We start from the raw sequence: 20,618 nt of genomic DNA on the forward strand, positions 1-20,618 counted from the left end.
GTGCTGGACACTGGTGAGGTCACACCTTGAATCCTGTGTCCAGTTCTGGGCCGCTCAATACAGGAAGGACATTGAGATGCTGGAGCAAGTCCAGAGAAGGGCAGCAGAGCTGGAGAAGGGTCTGGAGCACAGGAGTCTGGTGAGGAGCGGCTGAGGGAGCTGAGGAGGCTCAGGGGAGATCTCGCTCTCCACAACCCCCTGACAGGAGGGTGGAATGAGCTCAGTGTCAGCCCCTTCTCCCAGGCAACAAGCGACAGGATGAGAGTAAACGGCCTCAACGTGCGGCAGGGGAGGTTTAGATTTAATATGAGGAAAGTTTTTGTACGGAGGGGGTTGTCAGTCTTTGGGACAGGCTGCCCAGGGCAGGCACATCCCTGTAAGCGCTCACAAAACGCGTGGATGTGGCACCTGGGGACATGGTTTAGTGGTGAACATGTTGGTGCCGCTGGGGGAACGTTTGCACTCGGTGATCTCGGAGGTCTTTCCCAACCCAAACCAATCTGTGATTCTACGTCATGTCGCCGCTCGCCGACATGCGGATCCGCGGCCGCCCGGAACCCTCGTGCGCCGCGCGCGTTTCCCGCGGGCGGCGCGGGCGCGCGTACCGAGGCGCGTCGGGGGAGCGTGTTGTCGGGCGGACCGGGGCGGGCGCGGGCCGCCATGGCGTCGCCCCCGCTGTCGGCGGCGGGCGGGAGCGGCGGCGAGCTCAGCTCGGGCTCCGAGGCGGCGGCCACGGCCACGGGCGCGGCGTCGCCGGGCCGGGACCTGCCCGCGCTCTTCGAGCAGGCGGCCGAGCGGCTCCCCTCGCTGCTGCCCGCCGCCAGCAAGGAGCAGCTGCTCTACCTGTACGCCCGCTACAAGCAGGTGAGGCGGGACCGGCCCGCGGGCTGAGCGGGGCCCCGGGGCGGGCGGGCCGCGCTGGGGGGCGAGGCCGCTGCGGTGCCCCGAGGGGCCGGGCCCGGGGCTCCCCCGCGCCACGTGCCTGCGGGACTGCGGCCCAGAATGTGGCGCCGGTGCCGAGGAGGAAAGTTGCGTCCCGGGCGGGGGTGGAGCGGGGGTATCTCCCTCCGGGACAGCGCCGGCCGCTCCTGCGGGGCAGGTGGAGGGAGCCTGGTGGGACAGAGCCCCGCGAAACTCGGGGGAAGAGTGGTTGGGAAGTGCCCCAGCGGGGAAGGACCTGGGGATGCTGCTCGACAGCAGCTGAACGTGAGCCCAGGAAGGCCAAGGGCATCCTAGCCTGTATCAGCCGTAGTGTGACCGGTGATAAATAACATAGAGAATAGAAATGTTCAGTTCCAGCAGGACCAGGGCACTGAGCGACCCCCTGTGCTGGGCATGGGTGAGGCCGCATCTCAAATTCTGGGTTCTGTTTTGGGCTTCTCAGTTCCAGAAGGACATTGAGGTGGTGGAGTGTGTCTGGAGAAGGTTAACGGAGCTGGGGAAGGGTCTGGAGCACAAGTCTGGTGAAGAGCAGCTGGGGGGGCTCTGCGTTGAGTAAAGCAGGCTCAGGGGAACCTTGTTGCTGTCTACAACCACCTGAGAGGAGGTTGTGGCCAGGTGGGGGTCAGGCTCTGCTCCCGAGTAGCAAGTGACAGGACAAAAGGAAATGGCCTTAGGCTGGGCCGGGTGCAGTTCAGGTTGGACATCAGGAAGAATTCCTTACTGAAAGGGTGGTCAGGCATTGGAAGGGGCTGCTCAGGGAGCCGGTGGAGGCACTGTTCTTGGAAGTGTGTAAGAAACAGCTGGATGTGGCCCTTAGTGCCATGGTCTGGTTGTCACAGTGGTGATTGGTCTGAGGCTGGACTTGGTGATCTCAGAGGTCTTTTCCAAACCAGATGATTCTGTAAATCCAGCACCCTGGTTGTTGTTCCTCACCTCTCACCCTTGCTCAGTGTGGGTGGCCTTGACCCTGCATCCATGGAATGACAGGAAACAGACTCAAGTTGTGCCAGAGGAAGTCCAGGTTGGATAGTGGGAAAATTTTCTTGCCTGAAGGAGTGGGAAAACACTGGAATGGGCCACCCAGGGAAGTGGTGGGATCACCATCGCTGGAAGTGTTCAAAAACCGCGTAGCTGTGGCACTTTGCCATATGGTTTAGTGGGAATGGTGGCGTTTGGCCAAAGGTTGGACTGAATGATCGTGGGTGTCTTTTCCAACCTTAACGATTCTATGGCATTGGTTTGGCTTTGGCAGAGTCCACGGTGGCTGAAATTGGTGTGGAGGATCTGTCCCTTGCCATTGGCAGCGCAGCTCTCAGGCAGGCTGGTCGCCTGTCAGCGTCCCTGAGGCTTTGCAGAGTAACTTGACTGGTAAATCCCACTGCCATGGCTGTGTTTTCCCAGCTCCGTGTGCTGCCTGCTGGGGGATGAGGCTGTGGGACGGGATGGAGAGGTGGTGCGCAGTGCCCATCTCCCTGTTGGAGACAGCGGGATGTGCACCAGTGTCCCAGGGGTGGGCACTGCCTCTTTGGGGGCGTCACAAAGGACGCGCCTGTGCAGACCTGTCCGTGGAGGACTCGCGAGTGGGCTGGGAAACGGAGCTGGTTGGGGCTGGTTGTAACCTTGAACACAGCCCCCTTTTCCCGTTCAGGCCCTGTGACCTGAGCAAGCTGTAGGATTCATCCTGCCGAAATACACAGTGTAACTTCTTCCGCTGCCAGGGGAGAAGTTACGTAAAACAAACCAAAAACAGCAGCAGTTGCAAAGGGCTGTAACAATCACTTAAACTGGAGAAAGAGAAAACTGTAAGTATTGTTAGACCCGGAAGGTGAAAGAGTGAAAGTACAAATAAAGGCTGGATGGAGCTCTGAGCAAGCTGGGGTAGTGGAAGGTGTCCCTGTCCATGCCAGGGGCTTGGAACTAGTTGATCTTTAGGGTCCCTTCCAAGCCAAACCATTCTGTGGTTCTGTGGCTCAAGTGTGTGGCAAGAGATGCTGCCTCAGCTTGAGAACTGAATCCCACTCATTTGGGCAAATAGACAAAGCTGGGTGTGCACATCTTCCGTGTATGTTCCTCCCACATGGATTACCTGTGTCCTGCTACTGCTGTGTGTAAGTGCTCTCAATTTTTTAGTGCAATATTTAATTATCCTCTAAGCTGGCAGCTCCCAGGCTGTGGTTTGTGGACCAGTAATTATGTTAAAAGCAGGCCGGTCACGTGAGGTTTTGTTTTCAGATTGTGCTTAGCGCTTAAACAGGTCTCCAGGTTTCTCCTTCCCTTGTAAGAAAAAGGAGCATGGGAAAAAAAAGTACTAGGAGAATTTTACAGTGCCCAGGATGAGATGAAAAAGGCGTCTTTTCTATCATTTTTTGCCTGTATTCTCAGGATGCTTGTTGCATATATTATCTGTGGTTTTTGCTCTGTTTCAAATGCTTTGTGACTGTCCTGTGTGGAAATGGGAAGGGATTGCTTGCTTTTCAGCTCATGATTGTCCATAGACTCCAGAGGGTTTCCTGGTGTTAGCTCTGTAAAACCAGTAAGGAGTTTAATGGTAAAAATTGCTAAAATCAGAAGCTGTTTCACTAGAGTTTTGATACAAGTCAGGAAAAGCTGACAATTAACACTTTGTCAGCACAGATTTCCAGCTGCCTTCCACTAAGGAGAACAGGGCACTTCTGTGTCCTTCTCCTGTGTCCCTGACCAAGCAGGATGTGACAGCAAGTGCCTTTGTGCTCCTCGGTTTCAGGCTGTGCTTGGCTCCTGGATTTCTGTGCCTTCCCAGTTCGGAAAGGTGCCATCCCTCTTACAGAGTGCCTGGGAGTGTAGTGCTGGCACTGGAGAGGGGAGAGGTTTGCTAGCACAGCTATTGGCGGGATTATGCCCTGCTAACTTTAAGTTTTGCAGCATTTTGTGCTTTAAATCAAACCGAGGGTGCTTAATGCAAGTTTTCTGTATTTAATTACAGCAGCGGTATCAGGATGCATAATGAGCTGCTAATATATCACCCCGGTGGACGGTGGAATTGCTGGCACACAAAAGGTGCTGACTCAGATCTGTCCACTGTCCTTGATTTGGCATCCTTGTCTTTTCCCAGTTTAGTGTTTTGTGTCACTAAAGGCTTTGATTTAAGATACAGCACCGTCATAAAAGAGGTGACAGTAACAGCTGAGCTCTCTGTTAAAATACTGTACATTATTTATTTCAAACTGTTTGGGTATATAGACATTTTCCTGGAATTTTATTACCTTTTATTGGAGGCCATTTCAGGATTTTATTACTTTTCTCTCTGATTTTGTTTATGTGTCAGAGACTTGAAAATAAGGGAATTGCTTAGTTGTCATCTCCAGTGAGATTTTTAGAAGATGTTGCTGAGTTTATGACTCTGCCCCACAACAGGAGGAAGAACAGACCAGTCCATAAGGCTCTGGACTGCGACCGATTTTTCTTTCCTTCCACTACTTTCTGTGTGGTTTTGGGCAAATCACTGGTCTGAGCCTTGCGTCTGTAGTGGTCAAGTGAAGGGAGCGCTTGCCCATCGTGTTGAGGATGTAGAAATCTGAGGTTCAGAAGGTGCAGTAGTGGAGACCAGTGTAGTAGTGGTGATTTAGATAGGGGCGGGAATCCAGAACTTGCTGGAAGTTATTGGACTGGGAAAACTGCCCTGCCAGGAGGAGGATGTGTCTGTGTAAATGCTGGGGGGTGCTGGCAAGCTGGAAATCCAGTGCTGACGGCAAAATGGGCCTTGTACTGTCCCCGAGTGTGGGCTCAAGAATATAATACCAGTTTCAGTTTTGCATGATGTCTTTCAAATATTGTGGACCGTGATGCCACAAGCCTGCCCTGAACACAGGAGTTTCTGCCTGCAGCTGCCTGCAGCGTGGAACCGTGTGATGGCACTGACTTGGTTGTTACCAGTGTCACTCTCTGTCTCCGGGACATACAGTCCCTTGGTCATCGTGACCCCTTCTGTGTCTGGTGTTTGCTTGTTCTTCCTTACACCCCATTTTCAGTCAGGGCTTTCCCATGGGTTGGGGCAGAGCTGTGGGCAGGAGCAGGTGGGAATTGCCATCTTGAAAAAGAAATTTAGCTTACTTGGCTTGTGTACAGTGAGAGCGTAGTCCTGCTGTCCAGGGAGGTTCTGTTCCTGTTACTGCTCCACAGGGAGGCTGCAAATACAATTCACCTTACCAGATTTACAGTCAGGTAGGAATGTTTGGCTGGAACATCCTGCTGTATAAATATATTGGCAGAAAAATTAGCAAAGAGCCATTTAACCACCACCAGGGAGGGGAAACCAGTCATGGAGTAATGTGTGAGGAGAATCTCAAGGTTTCTCACGGTGTGGAGCAGCAGCTAAAGTTGTATGGGGACGGTGTACAGCATGAGCACATTTCTGAGTATCTCTCCCTCTTCTGAATGTCATTGACCTTCAGCTCTCAGGTGAAGGCCTCATCCAAGGTTTCCAGATTTATTTTGGTCACAAATGGAGATGGCTGCAGACACTGCCTGGTTGGGGCTGCCTGGGTCGTGTTTGTGCAACTCATGAGGATAGCGCCTGCAGGTAGTTCTGCATGCAGAAGCAATACCAGGAAGTTTTTAATGCATTCTGGCTGTCATGTTCTTTTAATGCAGCTGGTGAACTGTAAATGAGGAGAGCTGAGCATCAAGTGACCAGTCAGCACCCTAGAGACCTTCAATAATTATTTTCTGGACACGGAATGAGAAAGTCTTAATTTAAAATACTAATACAGGCCCTTGTCTTTGTGCTGGCTATGGAGTAAAGCAGCTTTTGAGGTCCTCTAGGGAAGTAGCAGGAGGACAGAGTCCTGCACAAAATTTTGCCTTTTTTTGTCAGTATTGGCATGTTTAACTGCCCTGCCTCAGCTGTCGGGCTCGGGTCCCCTCTTATGTTAAATTCCTGGTTGGTTTCTCCTGCATTATGGAGTCTTGCGGCAAAAAGAGAGGAGCCAAAAGCCTGTCTTTTATTCTTTCCAACAAAACCTCTGCAAGCCTTTTTAATATATCTTAAAATAGCAAGCAGGGCACAAGTGCACTTTTCCCCCCTCTTGATGGATGAAATTTAACTACTGTTCCTTGATTTGTATTACTATCGATGTTACTAACAGTCTTCCCCAATGCTAGAACAGCCTTTGAGTGCCAAATCTCCAGAGAGGAAACTGCTGTCATGTTTTGATGATGGTAGTGGAAAATTAATATTAAAGCAGATTTTTTTTTTTATCTATCTTGGCCAATTTTTGCAGCTTGGCTGTTGAACTAAAGAATTGCCAAGCAGGCGTTTTCCATAGAGATAATGAATTTGCATTTTATTCCCCTGTTTGTTTTGCTTTTTGAAACAAGTGGTCCGATCCACCTCAGAGCATAGTAGAACATTTAGACTACATGGGTTGTGATTGATTTATAGAACTTAACTGTTGCTAGCCTATTCTATTTCTCCATGAAATGCAATATGTTGTTTTAAAGGCCAGCTAAGATGTTCTAATTTGGATGAATTGCTCACTGGGAGACAGTCAGATATAGAGAAAATTAATTTCAGTTACAGTCACTCATATCCTCTAACACTTTAAATGAAAACATAGTGTAACTAATAAATATCTCTCAGCATGGGCATGCTCTCCTTAAAGCCTGATTAATGATTCCATCCTCAGCATAAAATCCCCACCCTGTTAAGGTGAAGAATTGTTAGTTGATTTAAGCACTTCACCTGCCTGAACACTTGAGCATATTTCATAAAACATTGCTGAATGCAGTTTGGTTTTGCTTGGCTAACAAAACATCCAGCAGCCTTTGCCCACCTCCAGGATGTGCCTGTGTTCCCTCCCTGGGGTCCCCTCTGTGCTGTGCCCTCTCCTGTGGGGACTGGGTGTGGTAACTGCTTCCCAGGGGCTGCTGCATTTGGAGCCGTGGTTCAGCTCTGGCTTCTAGTCTTCCACCCATCATCCTTGTGTTAAAAAAATTTTATACGTGGGAAACTGCCTGGATCCCACTGGCACCAAGTCCATTTTTCACTGGCTATGACACTTTTTCCATATATCTATCCCTGGGTTCTGGCTCGTTCCCTTTCTTCCTTGTGTTTTTTATTTTCACCCCCCACATTTTAATTTCTGCCTTGTTTCTGACAGATTGGTTCATCTCTGGCCCTCGGGCCTTGACTTGTCTCTCACGCAGGGCTCCCGTGCAGCCGAGTGCCTCGGAGCAGATCCAGGAGCTGCCTGGCATTCCTTTGCTCTGGGTTTGTCCCCTGGCCTTCCAGAGGACCTTGAAAATAATTAAGCAAAGTCTGTTTGCTCGAGCTTTGTGTGGAAGCAGGTGAATTTCAGCCTTAATGAATAATCATCTCTGTAGAAACCCTAATCAACAGAATTTTTCTTTATACTGGTGGGGGATGAGGCATTTGGCTGGGTAATAAACATAACATTAGTGAGAAATCACTTGCTGGTTGTCCCTGTGGGTAATGCATGCAAAAGAAATGAGCTGCATAACAAAATTGCTTCCCTTGCATCATGCAAAGAGCACCCAGGGATGCAGAGGTGCTAAAGTAGGGGTAGGATGGGGTTGACGATGTTGTTTCCCAAAAAAACCTTTCTTCTGGCCTCATGACATGGTTACCCTGAAACCATCAGAACACAGAATTTTCCTTGTGCAAGTCCCCTTTGTTTTGTTCTGACAGAAGGAAATTTCTTTCCTTTAGGTGAAACTTGGAACCTGTAATACCCCCAAGCCAAGCTTCTTTGATTTTGAGGGAAAGCAGAAATGGTAAGTGGAAATCCTTGTCATTTCTAGCAATTTCTGGCTCTACTTTTTGTTGCATCTTGTTTTATCTGTTGACAGATTATGGACCTAGGGGATGTCAGCTTGGAGAGTCTGCCACTGAAGTGGCTTTAAAACCCTTTGTTTAACAGGGAAACGTTTGCTGCTGTGCCTGATACAGATGTGAAATACCAGACTCCCGTATTTACTGTCTTCATCCAGAACTGGCCTGCACACAGCAAAAAAGGTGGAGCTCTGTGAACACAAACTGTGTCCCAGCCTGGATCAGGATCCCCTGAAAGATCCTTTTACAACAGAGCTGCACTGACAGTGGCCATTCATGGCCTCAGAGAAAAGCTGACTGTTTCAAGCCGAATGAAAGATGGCTTTGCATGCCCTGAAAGGATTTTGATGAATCTGTTCAGTGTGTTCCACTGATGTCTCTATAAAAACACCTTGTGCTGTCTCCAAGGGGCTCACTGATGTTTTGCTGTTGCTCCTAGGGAGGCTTGGAAAGCCCTGGGAGATACCAGCCCTCACCAGGCTATGCAGGAGTACGTTGCTGCAGTGAAAAAACTCGACCCCAGCTGGAATCCGCAGGTAGGAAACGTGGAAATATTGTTCGGAAAACAAACCAGAGGTTGTCTTTGTAAAGCTGACAATGGTTCAGCTTCTCACAGGCTTTAATTGCTGCATGATGAACTTCATTTTGAGCAGATTAAAGTCTAAATTAATTTTTAAAACTCTCCTTTTGTTGTGACTGAAGCATGAAGAACCATCTCTTTCATTCATAATGATCTTCATTACAGTGAGCGCATGCACAGGGTTGGTTTGGCTGTAGTGATCTAATTTATTTTGCTCTTATTGGTTCATGCTGTATTTAGCATGTAAAGATACTTTTTATCCTTTTCTCATCCTTCTCTTTTCAACTACTATTTAAGTGTTGATCAATAGAAAGCAATCTCCATGAAAGTGACATGAACTGAATGATCAATTCTAAAAATGTTTCCTTTTTGTTTCGATGCAGGAAATTACCAAATCTGATTATGATTAGGTACTCCAACATAACAAGTCTGTATCTGTGTGTTATAGGGAGACTGTACTGTCATTTTAATTAATCTGTCTTTCATCTACCAGGTTTATTACTTGATTGAATCCTTAAGGATATCTCCTGTTTGTAGACTGATTTTTATACAATTTTTAAAAAGGATTGGTCTATAGAAAAAGTATAGCCTTTGGAGATAGAGTAGAGTTATTTCACTAATAGTAAAATGCTGAAGGCATGGTAATTTCTTCTCAAGGTAGCAAATTTGTTCTTCTGTGCTCCTGTGCTTTGGAAGCAAAATTGTGTGGGCACAATCTTATGAATCAAGAATTTGATTCTGAGTTGTCTTCTGATGCTGTTCTTGAGACTTAAGGTTAATTTTTTTTACATATTTCATGCCACTGATAGTGTTCTTGCAGCAAAGAAACATTGTCACTTAGAAAAAGCCCTTTTTAATGCCCTTGGAGAATATATTTTAATGTGCTGTGCATTTAGCCAAAGCTGGCTGCTTGCTGGGTAAATTCTGGTCAAATCTAAAATTCTCATACAGAAATAAAGTAATTTGTAAAAATCCATGTATAACCCTGAATGAAGAGAGTGTCAAGTGAAACACATGAATAGTAATTCAAAAATGGAAAAAAATATTCAAAAAAAATACCCAGTGCTTTCCTGAAGAAACTTCTCAGCATGGTGACAGGCTTAGCTTTTTGGGTATTCCCTTCCATTTCTTGCCTCAGAGAAATACTTACTGTCACAGTAGTGAGCTTCAGGTTACACAGCTGACACTCAGGAAAGAGGAGTAATCTGTCCGTTTTTACAAAACAAATATTTCAAAGAACCCAAATAGCAAACAAAGAAAGGTTGGCAGCACTGTTCCTCCCCTCTTCCCCTAAATCGAGGAGGTCTCCTTAGCAGAAAATGTGATTTAAAAGTTAGCATTGAAGTAGAGGTGGCATTGCTTTCTTCACAAGAATTCACCTGTCCTTCTTACTATGGCATCCTTGTAATTCCACTTTTATAGGACCAAAATGCTGTCAGGAATCCTCTCTGTTTTGCATCTCATGCTGCTCTCCAGTTTTTCCATCTCCCCACCAAATCCACGTTCTGGAGCCACGAGAGGGAGCTCTGTTCTTTAAAATGATGGAGATGCATGTGTCAGGGGATGGAGATAAAATAGCTACTTTAGTCTTCAGGTTTCAAATTGGATTTATAGAAAAGAGCTGTGGCTACATTACAAGGTGCTTCATCACTGTCATTGTGTCTCCTTTACATGCTCATCTGCTGGGCTCCTCCAGATTTTTATTATGTTCCGTAGATTGTGAATGAAGTACTCCAAGTGTCTGGTTAAAAGCAGTATAAAGTGCATGTTACAAATTCAAAAAGTTTGGCTTTCACATCATTATGAATCATAAACAGTAATTACAGTACAAAGGTGTACAATTTCTTATAGTGCGTCCTCATGAATTTTGCTATTTTAAAGTTTTCTCAGTGTTCCCAAATTTCTTTTTCTTCAACAGTTCATCTCATCCATTAAAGTTGTTCTTTTGTGTTATTTAACATCCTCCTCAGTCTCCTGTTTCATATATTTCCAAAAGGGCTTTATTGTCCTGATCCTTTAGTATTAAATATGCAAAATTTTAAGTTTAAAAACTGCTTATTTTTTTCATAGGTTCATTTTTCCCTTAGCAGATTTGCTGCTGTTCTGCAGTCTTCAGGCTATCAGTACTTTTGTTAGTAAATAGAATGGAACTAAATGCAGTATTTCTTGTGCAGTCCAAATAGATCCACTTCTTCATTCCTTTTTCTTGTTTCTCCATTGGTTCATTCTTTCGTATTGCAGTTTCTTTATTAGTACATTTTCAGCATTAGACTGTACTTGCTTTAATTTAGTATCTTTGTTCTGGATGGAGAAAAAAAAGACCAACGTAAAAGAGTTCTGATGCAGTAGGACTGCCCTGACTTTGTGTCCAGAAGCAATGAGGACTCTAATAGCAGCCAAAATCTCACCTGCTGCTTCCTGTTCTGCACTGAGTTTGGACTACCCACACTTCATTAGGAGACAGCTGAATGTGGAGAGGCAGCAGCTGTTCTGTGCCCTCTGAAGTTTGTGTGACGTTTTTGACAGTATCTGCTTGGCTGTTTCCAGTGTAGTTTAATTTCTTTTTCACCCTTGCTGCCCGCAGGTTGTCTCACAGTCCTGCCTAATCTTCTCTCTCAGAGCTTTGTCTAAAATCTAGAAAGAAATGATCACACTGCACTTATTTTCAGCCATTTTATTTGCTGGAAAATCTTTAAAAATAACAGGTAACCTGGAGGATATTTGAGGTGAGGTCCGTTGTCTTTACATCCATGAAGCCACGGGAATCTCATGGCTGTGTTTGTCTAGAACCAGTAATCACAGTTGCCTTTCAGGATGTTTTGCAATTCAGCCCCTCTGTGTTGGCCTGATCTTACTGTGTGTTGTGGGTTGTTTTGTTCCTTTTCCCAAGAACAGCTGTTAGTAGGAGGTCAGGAATATTCTTTTCCATGCTCTCTCCATTCTCCTCTTGATGCAGTCTTCCTTTGTCATCTTCTACTTTTTAGCACATCTTTTGTTTCTTGTGAGTCATTCCTTTCAGTCTGAAGTTCCAGGCAGTGGAAAGGTAATTGCTTGGACCAGCTCAGCTCTATTTGCATATTTCAGAGACATCACCTGTCCTTCAAGTCTATTCACTCTTCCTCCAGAACAGAGAATAATTTATGAAGCCATTCTTTTGCATTCTCCAGCCTTAAACAGAAACATTTCATGCCGTCAACACCTCCCACTGCTTCAGGTCCTTTACAAAGGAAGATATGTCCCGGCTGCTTCTCTTCTCCCATGTTCACCTGTCCTCTTCCTGCTTTACTGGCAGCAAATGACAGATGCTTTTGGTGGCTTTGGCTGGTGTGAGCGTGGTGCTGACACTCACCTGCCCTCCCTGCCAGCCACCTGCCGTGGTGCTGTCCTGCAGCTTCAGTGGTGGGCCCAGGGGGCTGGGGAGTATCACCTTCACGAGCTGGGTGTCTGGCATCTTCATGCAGTAACTTTGTTCTCAGGTACATAGCTGCGTAATTGGGCACTTCAGTGCTTGCAGGTTTTGAGAGTCATAGTGGCTGTGTTTCCATTCCATTTCCCCACACACCGAAATTCTCATCTCTCCTGTGAATTGGATGGCACAAATCCCCACTGGCTTCAGGCACCCAGATTTTTCAAACCCAAAGAGGCAGAAGCAGGCCAGCACTTCTCTTCTCAGCAGCGTCAAACATGTCCCTTCCAGCGAAATCGTGTCGCAGGGGCCGTGGGTGGAGGTGTGACACGACGCCGCAGCGGGGTGGCCGGGAGGTGTTATTGATCCCTTCTTGTAACGAGATGGTTATATGGCACAGCTCAAACAATAAAAATAAATAATAAAAAAAGCATCCAGATTTGCTCAGCACATTTAGCCTTCCATTTGCTGATTGCAATTTTGGCATCACTCGGTTCTAAATATTTCCTTTTCCTATTTCTTATATTGCGCATTTACCAGTTCCAGTCTGAACAGCTTGTCACTACTAACTTCAGTGGCATCCTTTCCCAAACACTTAGAGGCCTCTTCCTATTTGCTTTGAGTGCTGAAACACACAGGAGGACTTAATTATTTTCTATTTATATATCAAAGTTTAAAAAGTTGGCGTTTTAACTTGTTTGACTCAACTTCACCACTAATGCAGTTAGTAAGGTTCCTGCTGTGCAGTGAGCAAAGTTGGAGATCAGGAATCTAAAGAGCAGAGGCTTCTCTCTAACGCAAAGTGGGAAAGAGAGCTCCACCTCAAAGAAAATAGGCATTCACCAAACATCTTCTTAGGCTCTTAAAGGTGTGAAGTCCCAGTTCTGATGTTTACAAGGGAGAAAGCTGCCTGTGTTTTTTTTAAATACTATTCTGTGCCTTGTTTGAGTAGGGGAGGATTTATTTCTCTGTGTTCTGGCCCAAGTGTGAATGGGACTAAAATCCCTCCTTTGTTGGGTTGGTGTGGGAGCACCAGGTCATGCCAGCAGAGGACCCTTGGGGAACAGAAAGTCTCATGTAACAGAGAAAAACGTCAGAGTGAATAAAATAGCAAATGCACAATTGCTGCAGGCTTGAAGCAGTCCAGTAGGCTGGAAAACCTGCGGGAATAAAACAAATGGATTTGTCCATTGGGTGTTTTTGCAGGAAGTACTGCAGGGGGCAATATTTGATAAGGTGGGTGGCCAGGTACCCTGTGCCCAGGGCTGGGCTCCATCCCTTGTGCCTTCTGGTGAAGTAACCTTTCTCTGTCACATTCATATGCAATCAGCAAGTTGAAACTAAAATGTGGAAAAGAGAATTTTCAATTCAGGGATACAGTGAAAAGCAGGAAGAAACAATTCCCAGATTTGCAGCGGTGCTGAGTTTGTGTGTGTGCTTTTGGCAGGTTGCAGCAGGTGTTAACTGAATTGTTTTAAGAATTCATTTAAATTGATGAGCCTCTTGTATTTAAGTAAGATCTCCCAGGCAACTTAGAACCTCTGTAACGTAGGACCTTCAAGGGAACTCCAACATTTCTGTAATGACTCAAATACAAACTGTGTTTCCAATGGCATTAAAAAAAAAATTTGGAAATCAAAACTCGGAATTTTTCTTAAATTTGTACTCATTGCTCAAGTCTGTCCTGTTGATATCTGGAACAAGAAGCTTTGATCTTTTGCAGCTTACAGGTTTTATGTCTGGTCAACTTCTAAGAATTAGGTTAGTGGCTGGTAGATGCAGTTTCAGGCTGAAATCTGTGGATTTCTTGGTTAGTTCTGCAGGCCAGTGGAACTTCTTCTGGAAATTAAGAAATGCATTAGAAAAACTGTTGTCTGTAAATAAAATGAGTGCACCCATGGTGTTTTCCTGTTTTGTCTATCAGTCAAACAGATGTCTCCCTCGATAATCTGGCCCAGCAGCCACTGTTTGTGGTTGGGAAAGAGCAGCAGAGTGGTGTGGGCAGGATTACAAGGGGGATGGGAAGAGACCTGTTTGGGTCTCTCTCTGCCCATCACCAGCAGCAGTGAGCTCACATACCTGCTTCGTTTGGGGAAATATCTCAATTTATGGCTTGCTGTGCTGAGAGGTCAAAAACTTCGAAAATAGCGACTTTATTTCTTTTGTAGTATAAAAGCAATTTAATTGCATCGTGTAAAATGGGCACTAATCAAATTATGGCTGTGCTCCCTAAAGCTTGCTGTCCTGGGCTGTGCTAATGCAGCACACTGCGAAGAGGAGCTGTGCAACAGTGCTGCAGGGGCTTTGCTCTGCACATTTCTTTGTGTAGATCCTGCTGTGGCACTTCATCCTTAGGGAATTTCATATCTGACTTTTTGCTTGGTTTTTTTTTTACAATAATAATAATAATAATTCTTACAAAATGTAGGAAACAAACATCACTGTTTGCTCTACGTTTTTGGAAGCTCTTATTTCAGTGGTGACCACGTTGGAAGAAACCTATCACTGAAACAATGTGTAAACTCTAATCAAACTCTTCCCCTTTGAAAACAAAATGGAACAAAGCCAAACTATCAAGCCTGTATTATTTTTTTTTAATTATTATTCTTCTAGCAGAAAATGAAGCACTAGAAATTAAGATTAAAACCAGAAAATTGCTACACTCCAGGCTTCTGGCTTTGGGGCGTGTAAGACTACAATGTCCTCCTGTTTTAGACAAACTGCTGAGTTGGTTTTTTGTGAACCACACTGGGGTATGTAATAGTTTTGAGGGGTTTTATATCCTGAGATGGGTTAGATCTTAGCACACAGAGGGATTCTTCTGCCCTGCCCTGCTGCCTTTTGCCAGCCGTATGATGGACAATCTCTGGCATGCAAGTGGAGTTAGTGGGGGATGCAGCCTTCCCGTGGGAGGCAGTTCTTTACTGTGCATGGCTCACAAAACCTTGCAGTTGGTGGACTCTTCGCTCCTACTTGTGAGACTACAGGTGGAGCGGCCCACCTTGTTTTATCCAAGGTGGAAAAATGGCACTTTATTGTCTGCACAAGTTAGACCTTAAGTGCTTTGCTTCTGGAGCATGCTTTCAGAACCAATTTTTCTTATTAGCAAGGGGATGTTTTGGAGCTCCTGTTGTGTCAGAAACTAAAATGCCGCACTACAAACATGAACTAAATTTCCCCATTCTTCTGCAGTAAAGGTGGGTAGTGTTGCTTTGCTGTATCTTCTCGTGAGGAGTATGTGCTGATGCTTTAAGTCCTTGATATAGATCCTACTCACAAACAAAGCTGTCCAGAGGTGATTTGCTGCCTTTCTGTCCCTGCCTTTGCACGTGTAATCTAGCAAGTAACATGTTCTAGCAAGTAACTCACCTGCCAGCCACTGGGGTGCTGTGCTGGTGGGGCTGGCATTTTGTCTGTGGACAAGTTTGATAAATCACAGGGCTTTTTCTTTCCTGCAGTCTTTTATTGTAGAGCACAAAACAAAATGCCAGACCCCCAGTGAGATTTTCAGTTGTTTGGAATTGTGGCTCTGGCAAGCTGTGCAGAAGTGAAGAAGTTAAAATGAACAAGCAACTCACAGTAGAAATATAAACAGCTGGAATATGTGTCAGCCTCCCACCCCCTGGGAGTCTGTTGGATTGTTCTCTTTGATTTTACATCTCTGCAGCAATTTATGGTCTCAGCTTCTTTTATTTATGACATTCTGATCCTCGACCAAGCGATTGATTGAAATACTACAGTGCCAAGCTGCAAGTCTGTATTTCAGAGAGACTGAAGTCTAGGAAGCAAACCAGCAATGCAGTCATGGATTGAAGGCTGCACTGGAATCCTGTGCAGAGGTTGCCCACATTTCTATGCCCCTAAGCTTTATCAAAGTAGAGAATTATTATGACAAGGGTTATGCCTTCTCTCTCCCTCCTTTTAAGCTGCCTGTTCTTGCTGAAAACATACTGTATGTTAAATAGGCAATCTCACTAGCCCTCCAATGGGCTGACTTTGGCTTGTAGAGATGCTAGTCCTTATTTTTCCAGCTCAGATCCAGCAGTTTCAATGCGCTGCTGTTAGTGTGCAGCTACTTGAATGTAACAGTAGTGGGTTTTGAGAATTCCAACCAAGGAATTGGGGGCATCACCATTTTTTGGTTACCAATGCAGTGATTTGGGTTAAATATTTAATATTTAAATATTTTTCCTTTTGAATACACCACTGAATTAATTTTCATCATCTTACGCTGATTACAGAAATAGATACTGTTTGGAATGTATTCAGAAAAAAGGAATAATTAGAGGCATTGCTCTGCCTTGCTGAGCGTGCTGCTGCAGCAAAGTGATGTGTGTGGCATCCCAGCATCATGATTCCTGGCCTGCAGGTGGATGGAGACGCTGCATGCTAGCCAGATACACCAGAGGCAATTGGAAAAAGAGCAAGTAAATTTATATATATATATAATCTCAAACTACTGGCATACAGTGATGACAAGATGTAACAGAGTGAGACAAAGCACTTTACTGTGTAACTTTCTGTGCAGCAGGGAATTTGTTGCTTTATTCTTTTCCCTGTAATCCTTGTCTAGAAGTAACAGGTTCTGCTGTCTGGCTGCAGTCCCACAGCACCTGGTTCTTCTGTGATCCCACGGCTGTGGGATTGGAAGCACGGGATGCAGCTGAGCTCTGGGATCTTAAAACTTCACTTGGGCAATTGCTCTCCTAGCTGAGAAAGGATCTCAGGATCAGGGAAGGACCTGATCACCAGATCAGGTGTAAGTTGCTGCAGATCCTCTGCAAAAGGTTGTTGCTTCGGTGGCTGAGTTGACAGAAAATGGTTAAATGCTGATATTTCCAGGGAGGGCCCGAGATCTTGGCTTAAACTGAGATAACTTAACTGAATTTGTTAAAACTTCAGACCACAGGCTGAAATGACTGAGATGCAACCAGAGGTGCTCTCTGTCATTTCTGCCTTGAGGTGGCAGTTTCTGGCAAGGCAAGGAAGGGGTTTAAATGCCAAGTGCAGTTTCCATTTGTTGCAGATTTTAGCAGCAATGCTGCTGCTCCTCAGCAACAAAAATGTGAATGACAAAAGCATTGAAAAGCTTGTTTTTGTGAAGTAGCTTTGTGAGGCTGGAAGCGGGAAAGAGCAGTGTTGTTACATGAGAAGTGACTCCACCAGCAATCAAAACTTTCCTGTGGGGTTCATTCCTGTCCTGAAACTCCTCTGGCTAAAACAAATTGGTCCAAAATCCTACAAATTGGTACAAATTGGTAGCGCTGACATGACCAAACTGGGGGCTGAGAAAGCTGCAGGATGGGCTGGCAGAGGAGAGAGGTGTTGAGCCAAGCAGGATGCTGCCGTGGGCTGTAGGGACAGGGCAGGTGAGTCCTCAGGAGCCTGAGGCAGAGAGTAGGGCCTCTGGTGTAACAGGAGGTTTGGAAGGAGAGGAAAAATAAATAGGAAATTGCAAGGTGAGGTGGGGAGGACCAGGAGGGCAAGAGCTGCTTTCTCTGCTCAGTTTTAGCTGAGGTTGGAACTAGGTGACCTTTAAGATCCTTTCCAACCTAAACCATCCTATGATGATTCCTGCTGCCCAGGTCACTTCCCGGGCAGGAGAGAGCCTTCCTGACATCCATGGATCCCAATATTTTCCCAGAGTGCCCAGAAACATGGAAAAGCCTTGGGTGCACCCAAGTCAGCTCTCCCAGGACAGTCGAGTGAGGTGGTGGGTGAGGGTGGGAGGAGCAGGGACTGACTCCTCTGCTTGTGGCACTTGGTGCACATTGCAGGAGGGGGGCTTTGCCTTGCTCTGCTGCTCACTCGGGAGCTGTGTCAGCCTCTCCCCTGTTTTGGCCCTCTTGCCCCTGTTTTGGCCAGCAACCCACCAGGCTGGGCTGGCAGCTTGACTGCTTTAAGTGGGGAAGGGCTCAACCTCTAATTAAAAAAAAAAACCAAACAGATTTTTCCAGGTAATTGAAGCTGTTGCAGGACTCTCAACTTGCTGTGTCAGAGGCTCTTAAAAAATCAGGAACTTGGGTGGAAATTATCTTACTGTGGAATAATATATAATACATTAATGTTTAGGTGTGTAGCTGTAGACATTTACTTAAAGTATTCAGATGCAGGAAGGGGCTGTGTACCCTGCTGCTTCACATGGCAGTGCAAAGGCTGGCGTAAAAGAGAGAGTGTGTTAATTAAAAATAGAGTATGCTTTTGGTTAGCAGAAAATAGCTGTAAGTGTTTTGTGTATAACATAAGCTATAGCATAATTAAGCTGGTTCTTTAGTGAAAATACTGCTTTTTGAGTTAGAAAAAGGTTAAGTGGTTATGTTTAGCTTGCTCTTTACAGGAAGTGTCAAGGAAGTATTGAGTGTAATTACTGGAGATTAAGATTTTGTTTGGATGTTAACTAACACATTGGTTAAAGTCGTGTCAATGCTGTTTGTCTCTTAGATTGGAAAAAGCTTTCCTTTAAAAGAGCAGGGATTGTTTCCTACTTGGATCCTTGGACACTGTTGTACCAAATCACTCCTATTGTAAGGAAAGGTGGCACTCCTCAAATGTCTCCGGAGCATCCTGTAGGTACTTTGAGCTGAACTAACCAGCACAAAGGCAGGGAAAGGCTCAGGCACAGCATCAGTGCTCAGCACTAAAGGCTGCTCCAGGCAGCCGCATCCAGATCCTGCATCCCTCTGGCTGAGCCTGCCAAGGGTTATTGGAAACCTTCTTGTTCCTGCTTGGATGCTCTGATCCTTCCCATGCCCGAGTCTGTGGGGATGGGGACCAGCAGAGATCTCTTCATTCTGCCATTTCTGTGCCCGTAGACCTCATAAATCCACCCTCTGCCTTCACAGCCGAGATCTGCTGGAGGACACAAATGTCCATGGCACTGCTCAAGCAGCCTCGGAGCTGTTCCTTTTGCCAGTGGGGACATTGGCCACTGCAGCACGGTCTGGCCCAGTGTCACTCCAGAAAGCAGAGGATGGCTGCTGACATCCTTTATTTACCAAAAGTGAGGGTTGCCTTCAGCTTTCAGGCTTCAGAGCACCTGTTTCATCCCAAGCCACGGAGTTGTTCGGTATTTCCAGCCTGGCTCAGAATATATTTCTTCCTCCTATGAATGTCTGTGTAAATCTAAATAAATATCTTGTATTCGGTTGACAAAACCCCCACAACAGTACAGGCTGTGTTTGTGTCCGTAGCTTGGTTCCCTCTGCTTGGGCACTGATGGAGTTTCATACAGGAGATGTGACTGAAGGGATTGATTGCTCCAGGACTAACCAGGAAGCCTGGTTTCCATCACACTGGAAGGGTCCAAACAATGCCACCCACTTCACCCTTTGGTCTGCAGACACTGGGATTCTGCAAGTTTTGGCGGAGTCCATGAAAAGAGTGTGAGGAAAGGAGCCTGCCAGTGGTCCTACGTTTGCCACCTCCATGCCTGCTTTTCCTTTTAAAAAGGTGCTCCACAAACCAAAAACTGTGGGAAGCCACTGCATTAGGGTTTTTTATTGAGCACAGTATTTCCTTCCATGCATATGCTAGAATGTGTACAGTGAGTTGTGGAATCACAGCTCCTAGTAAGCATAAAACTTGCTCAAAATTATGTTTTGCATTTTACATTTATTTCCCTTCCCCTGACTGTCTTTACTACTAATTTCCAACTGTGATTATGGTGCAGTTATTAATTAAGTCATTATAGTTAAATGAGTCATCTGCAAGGCTTTGCTTTAGATCACAGCACTGCTTAACTATGTCATTACTTATAGTATGTTTGTTTTTATTTTTTGACTGTAATCTGGAAAATGTTTTCCCTGTCTTAGACTGCGTTTTTAAAAAGGAAATTCTGTGATGAGACTTAAAAGAACCAGATTTTTTTTTTTTTTTTAACATAGCCATTATTGGAATATTAACTAAACTGACCCTTCAATGTGCAAAACAAAACACCCACCTCAACCCCGGGTTATCCTGCAGTGTGCTGCCATTTCTCATGGGCAGTTTGCTCGGATTGTACAGAGCTTCAGTGGGCTCTTGAAAAGGCTCCAGGTGCTGAGTCATGTGCGTGCTCCGGCCGAGCTGCTGCTGGGAGGCAAGAAGGATCGTTGGGAGAGGAATATTAAAATAGTCTGTTTATGGCAGTCGTTAATAGGGCTGGTGTGGAGGGTACGGCAGCCTTCTGTGAAAGGTGGCTTTGCAGCAGTGTAAGGGGAGGCTGCCCTCAGCCAGGAGGGATTTGTATCTTCTTTGGGTGTTACTGCCTTACAGCGGTCAGTAAAGAGTGCTGAGAAATGCCGAGCTCGTATCTTAGTCGGGAAGGAAGGATTTGATGAATTTAAACAGTGTAAAACAATGCCTAATTTTATAAGTGGGTAAAGATGTATTTCCTGTAGTAGCATCACCTCCAAAGGGTTAATATTTGCCTTCCCTCCCGCTGCAGGTAGTGTGAAGTTCAGCCGAGCTGTAAAGTCAGAAGGATACAGGTGGAAAATACCTTTGGAAGAGAGCATTGTTTGTCCTCATTTCACGCTTCATTAGCCGCACTGCCGGAGGACCCTCCCGCATTGTTGCGGGGTCAGAGCCTCCCGCGGCGTGGGGGGACAGGGGACATCTCCTCCCTGTCCGAGGGCTCTCATCTTCGGACCACCTGCGTTTGGGGCGGAGAGCACCCTCCTCCCCTTGGCTCTCCTGGCACGGGCCTTAACTAGCAAAGGAAAAGACGGCAGCAATTATGGCACACACAATTAACGAGCTTCTAATCTCCAGCCTTGTGTGTAATTGCTGCTGTCAAATACAATTAGTGTCTGCCCAAGTTCCCCTCCCAGGGGGATGGCCAGGCCGTGGCACACAGGGAGAGGAGGGGGGTGAGTGTCGGA

At 46.0% G+C, this 20,618-nt stretch overlaps 1 protein-coding gene across 2 annotated transcripts in view; it reads left to right on the top strand.

Moving 5' to 3' along the window:
- The first annotated feature begins 654 nt into the window (after positions 1 to 654).
- The window catches only part of ACBD6 (acyl-CoA binding domain containing 6), an 81,338-nt gene continuing 61,374 nt past the window's right edge, over positions 655 to 20,618 (top strand). For both annotated transcript variants that reach the window (XM_048312746.1, XM_048312747.1), the window contains exons 1-3: positions 655 to 864; positions 7,649 to 7,713; positions 8,211 to 8,307. In XM_048312746.1, the coding sequence (XP_048168703.1) occupies positions 661 to 864; positions 7,649 to 7,713; positions 8,211 to 8,307 (366 nt within the window). In that variant the 5' untranslated portion in view covers positions 655 to 660. The remainder of the gene's footprint in view (positions 865 to 7,648; positions 7,714 to 8,210; positions 8,308 to 20,618) is intronic.

Source organism: Corvus hawaiiensis, chromosome 9, assembly GCF_020740725.1.
Source record: "Corvus hawaiiensis isolate bCorHaw1 chromosome 9, bCorHaw1.pri.cur, whole genome shotgun sequence".
Lineage (NCBI taxonomy): Eukaryota > Metazoa > Chordata > Aves > Passeriformes > Corvidae > Corvus > Corvus hawaiiensis.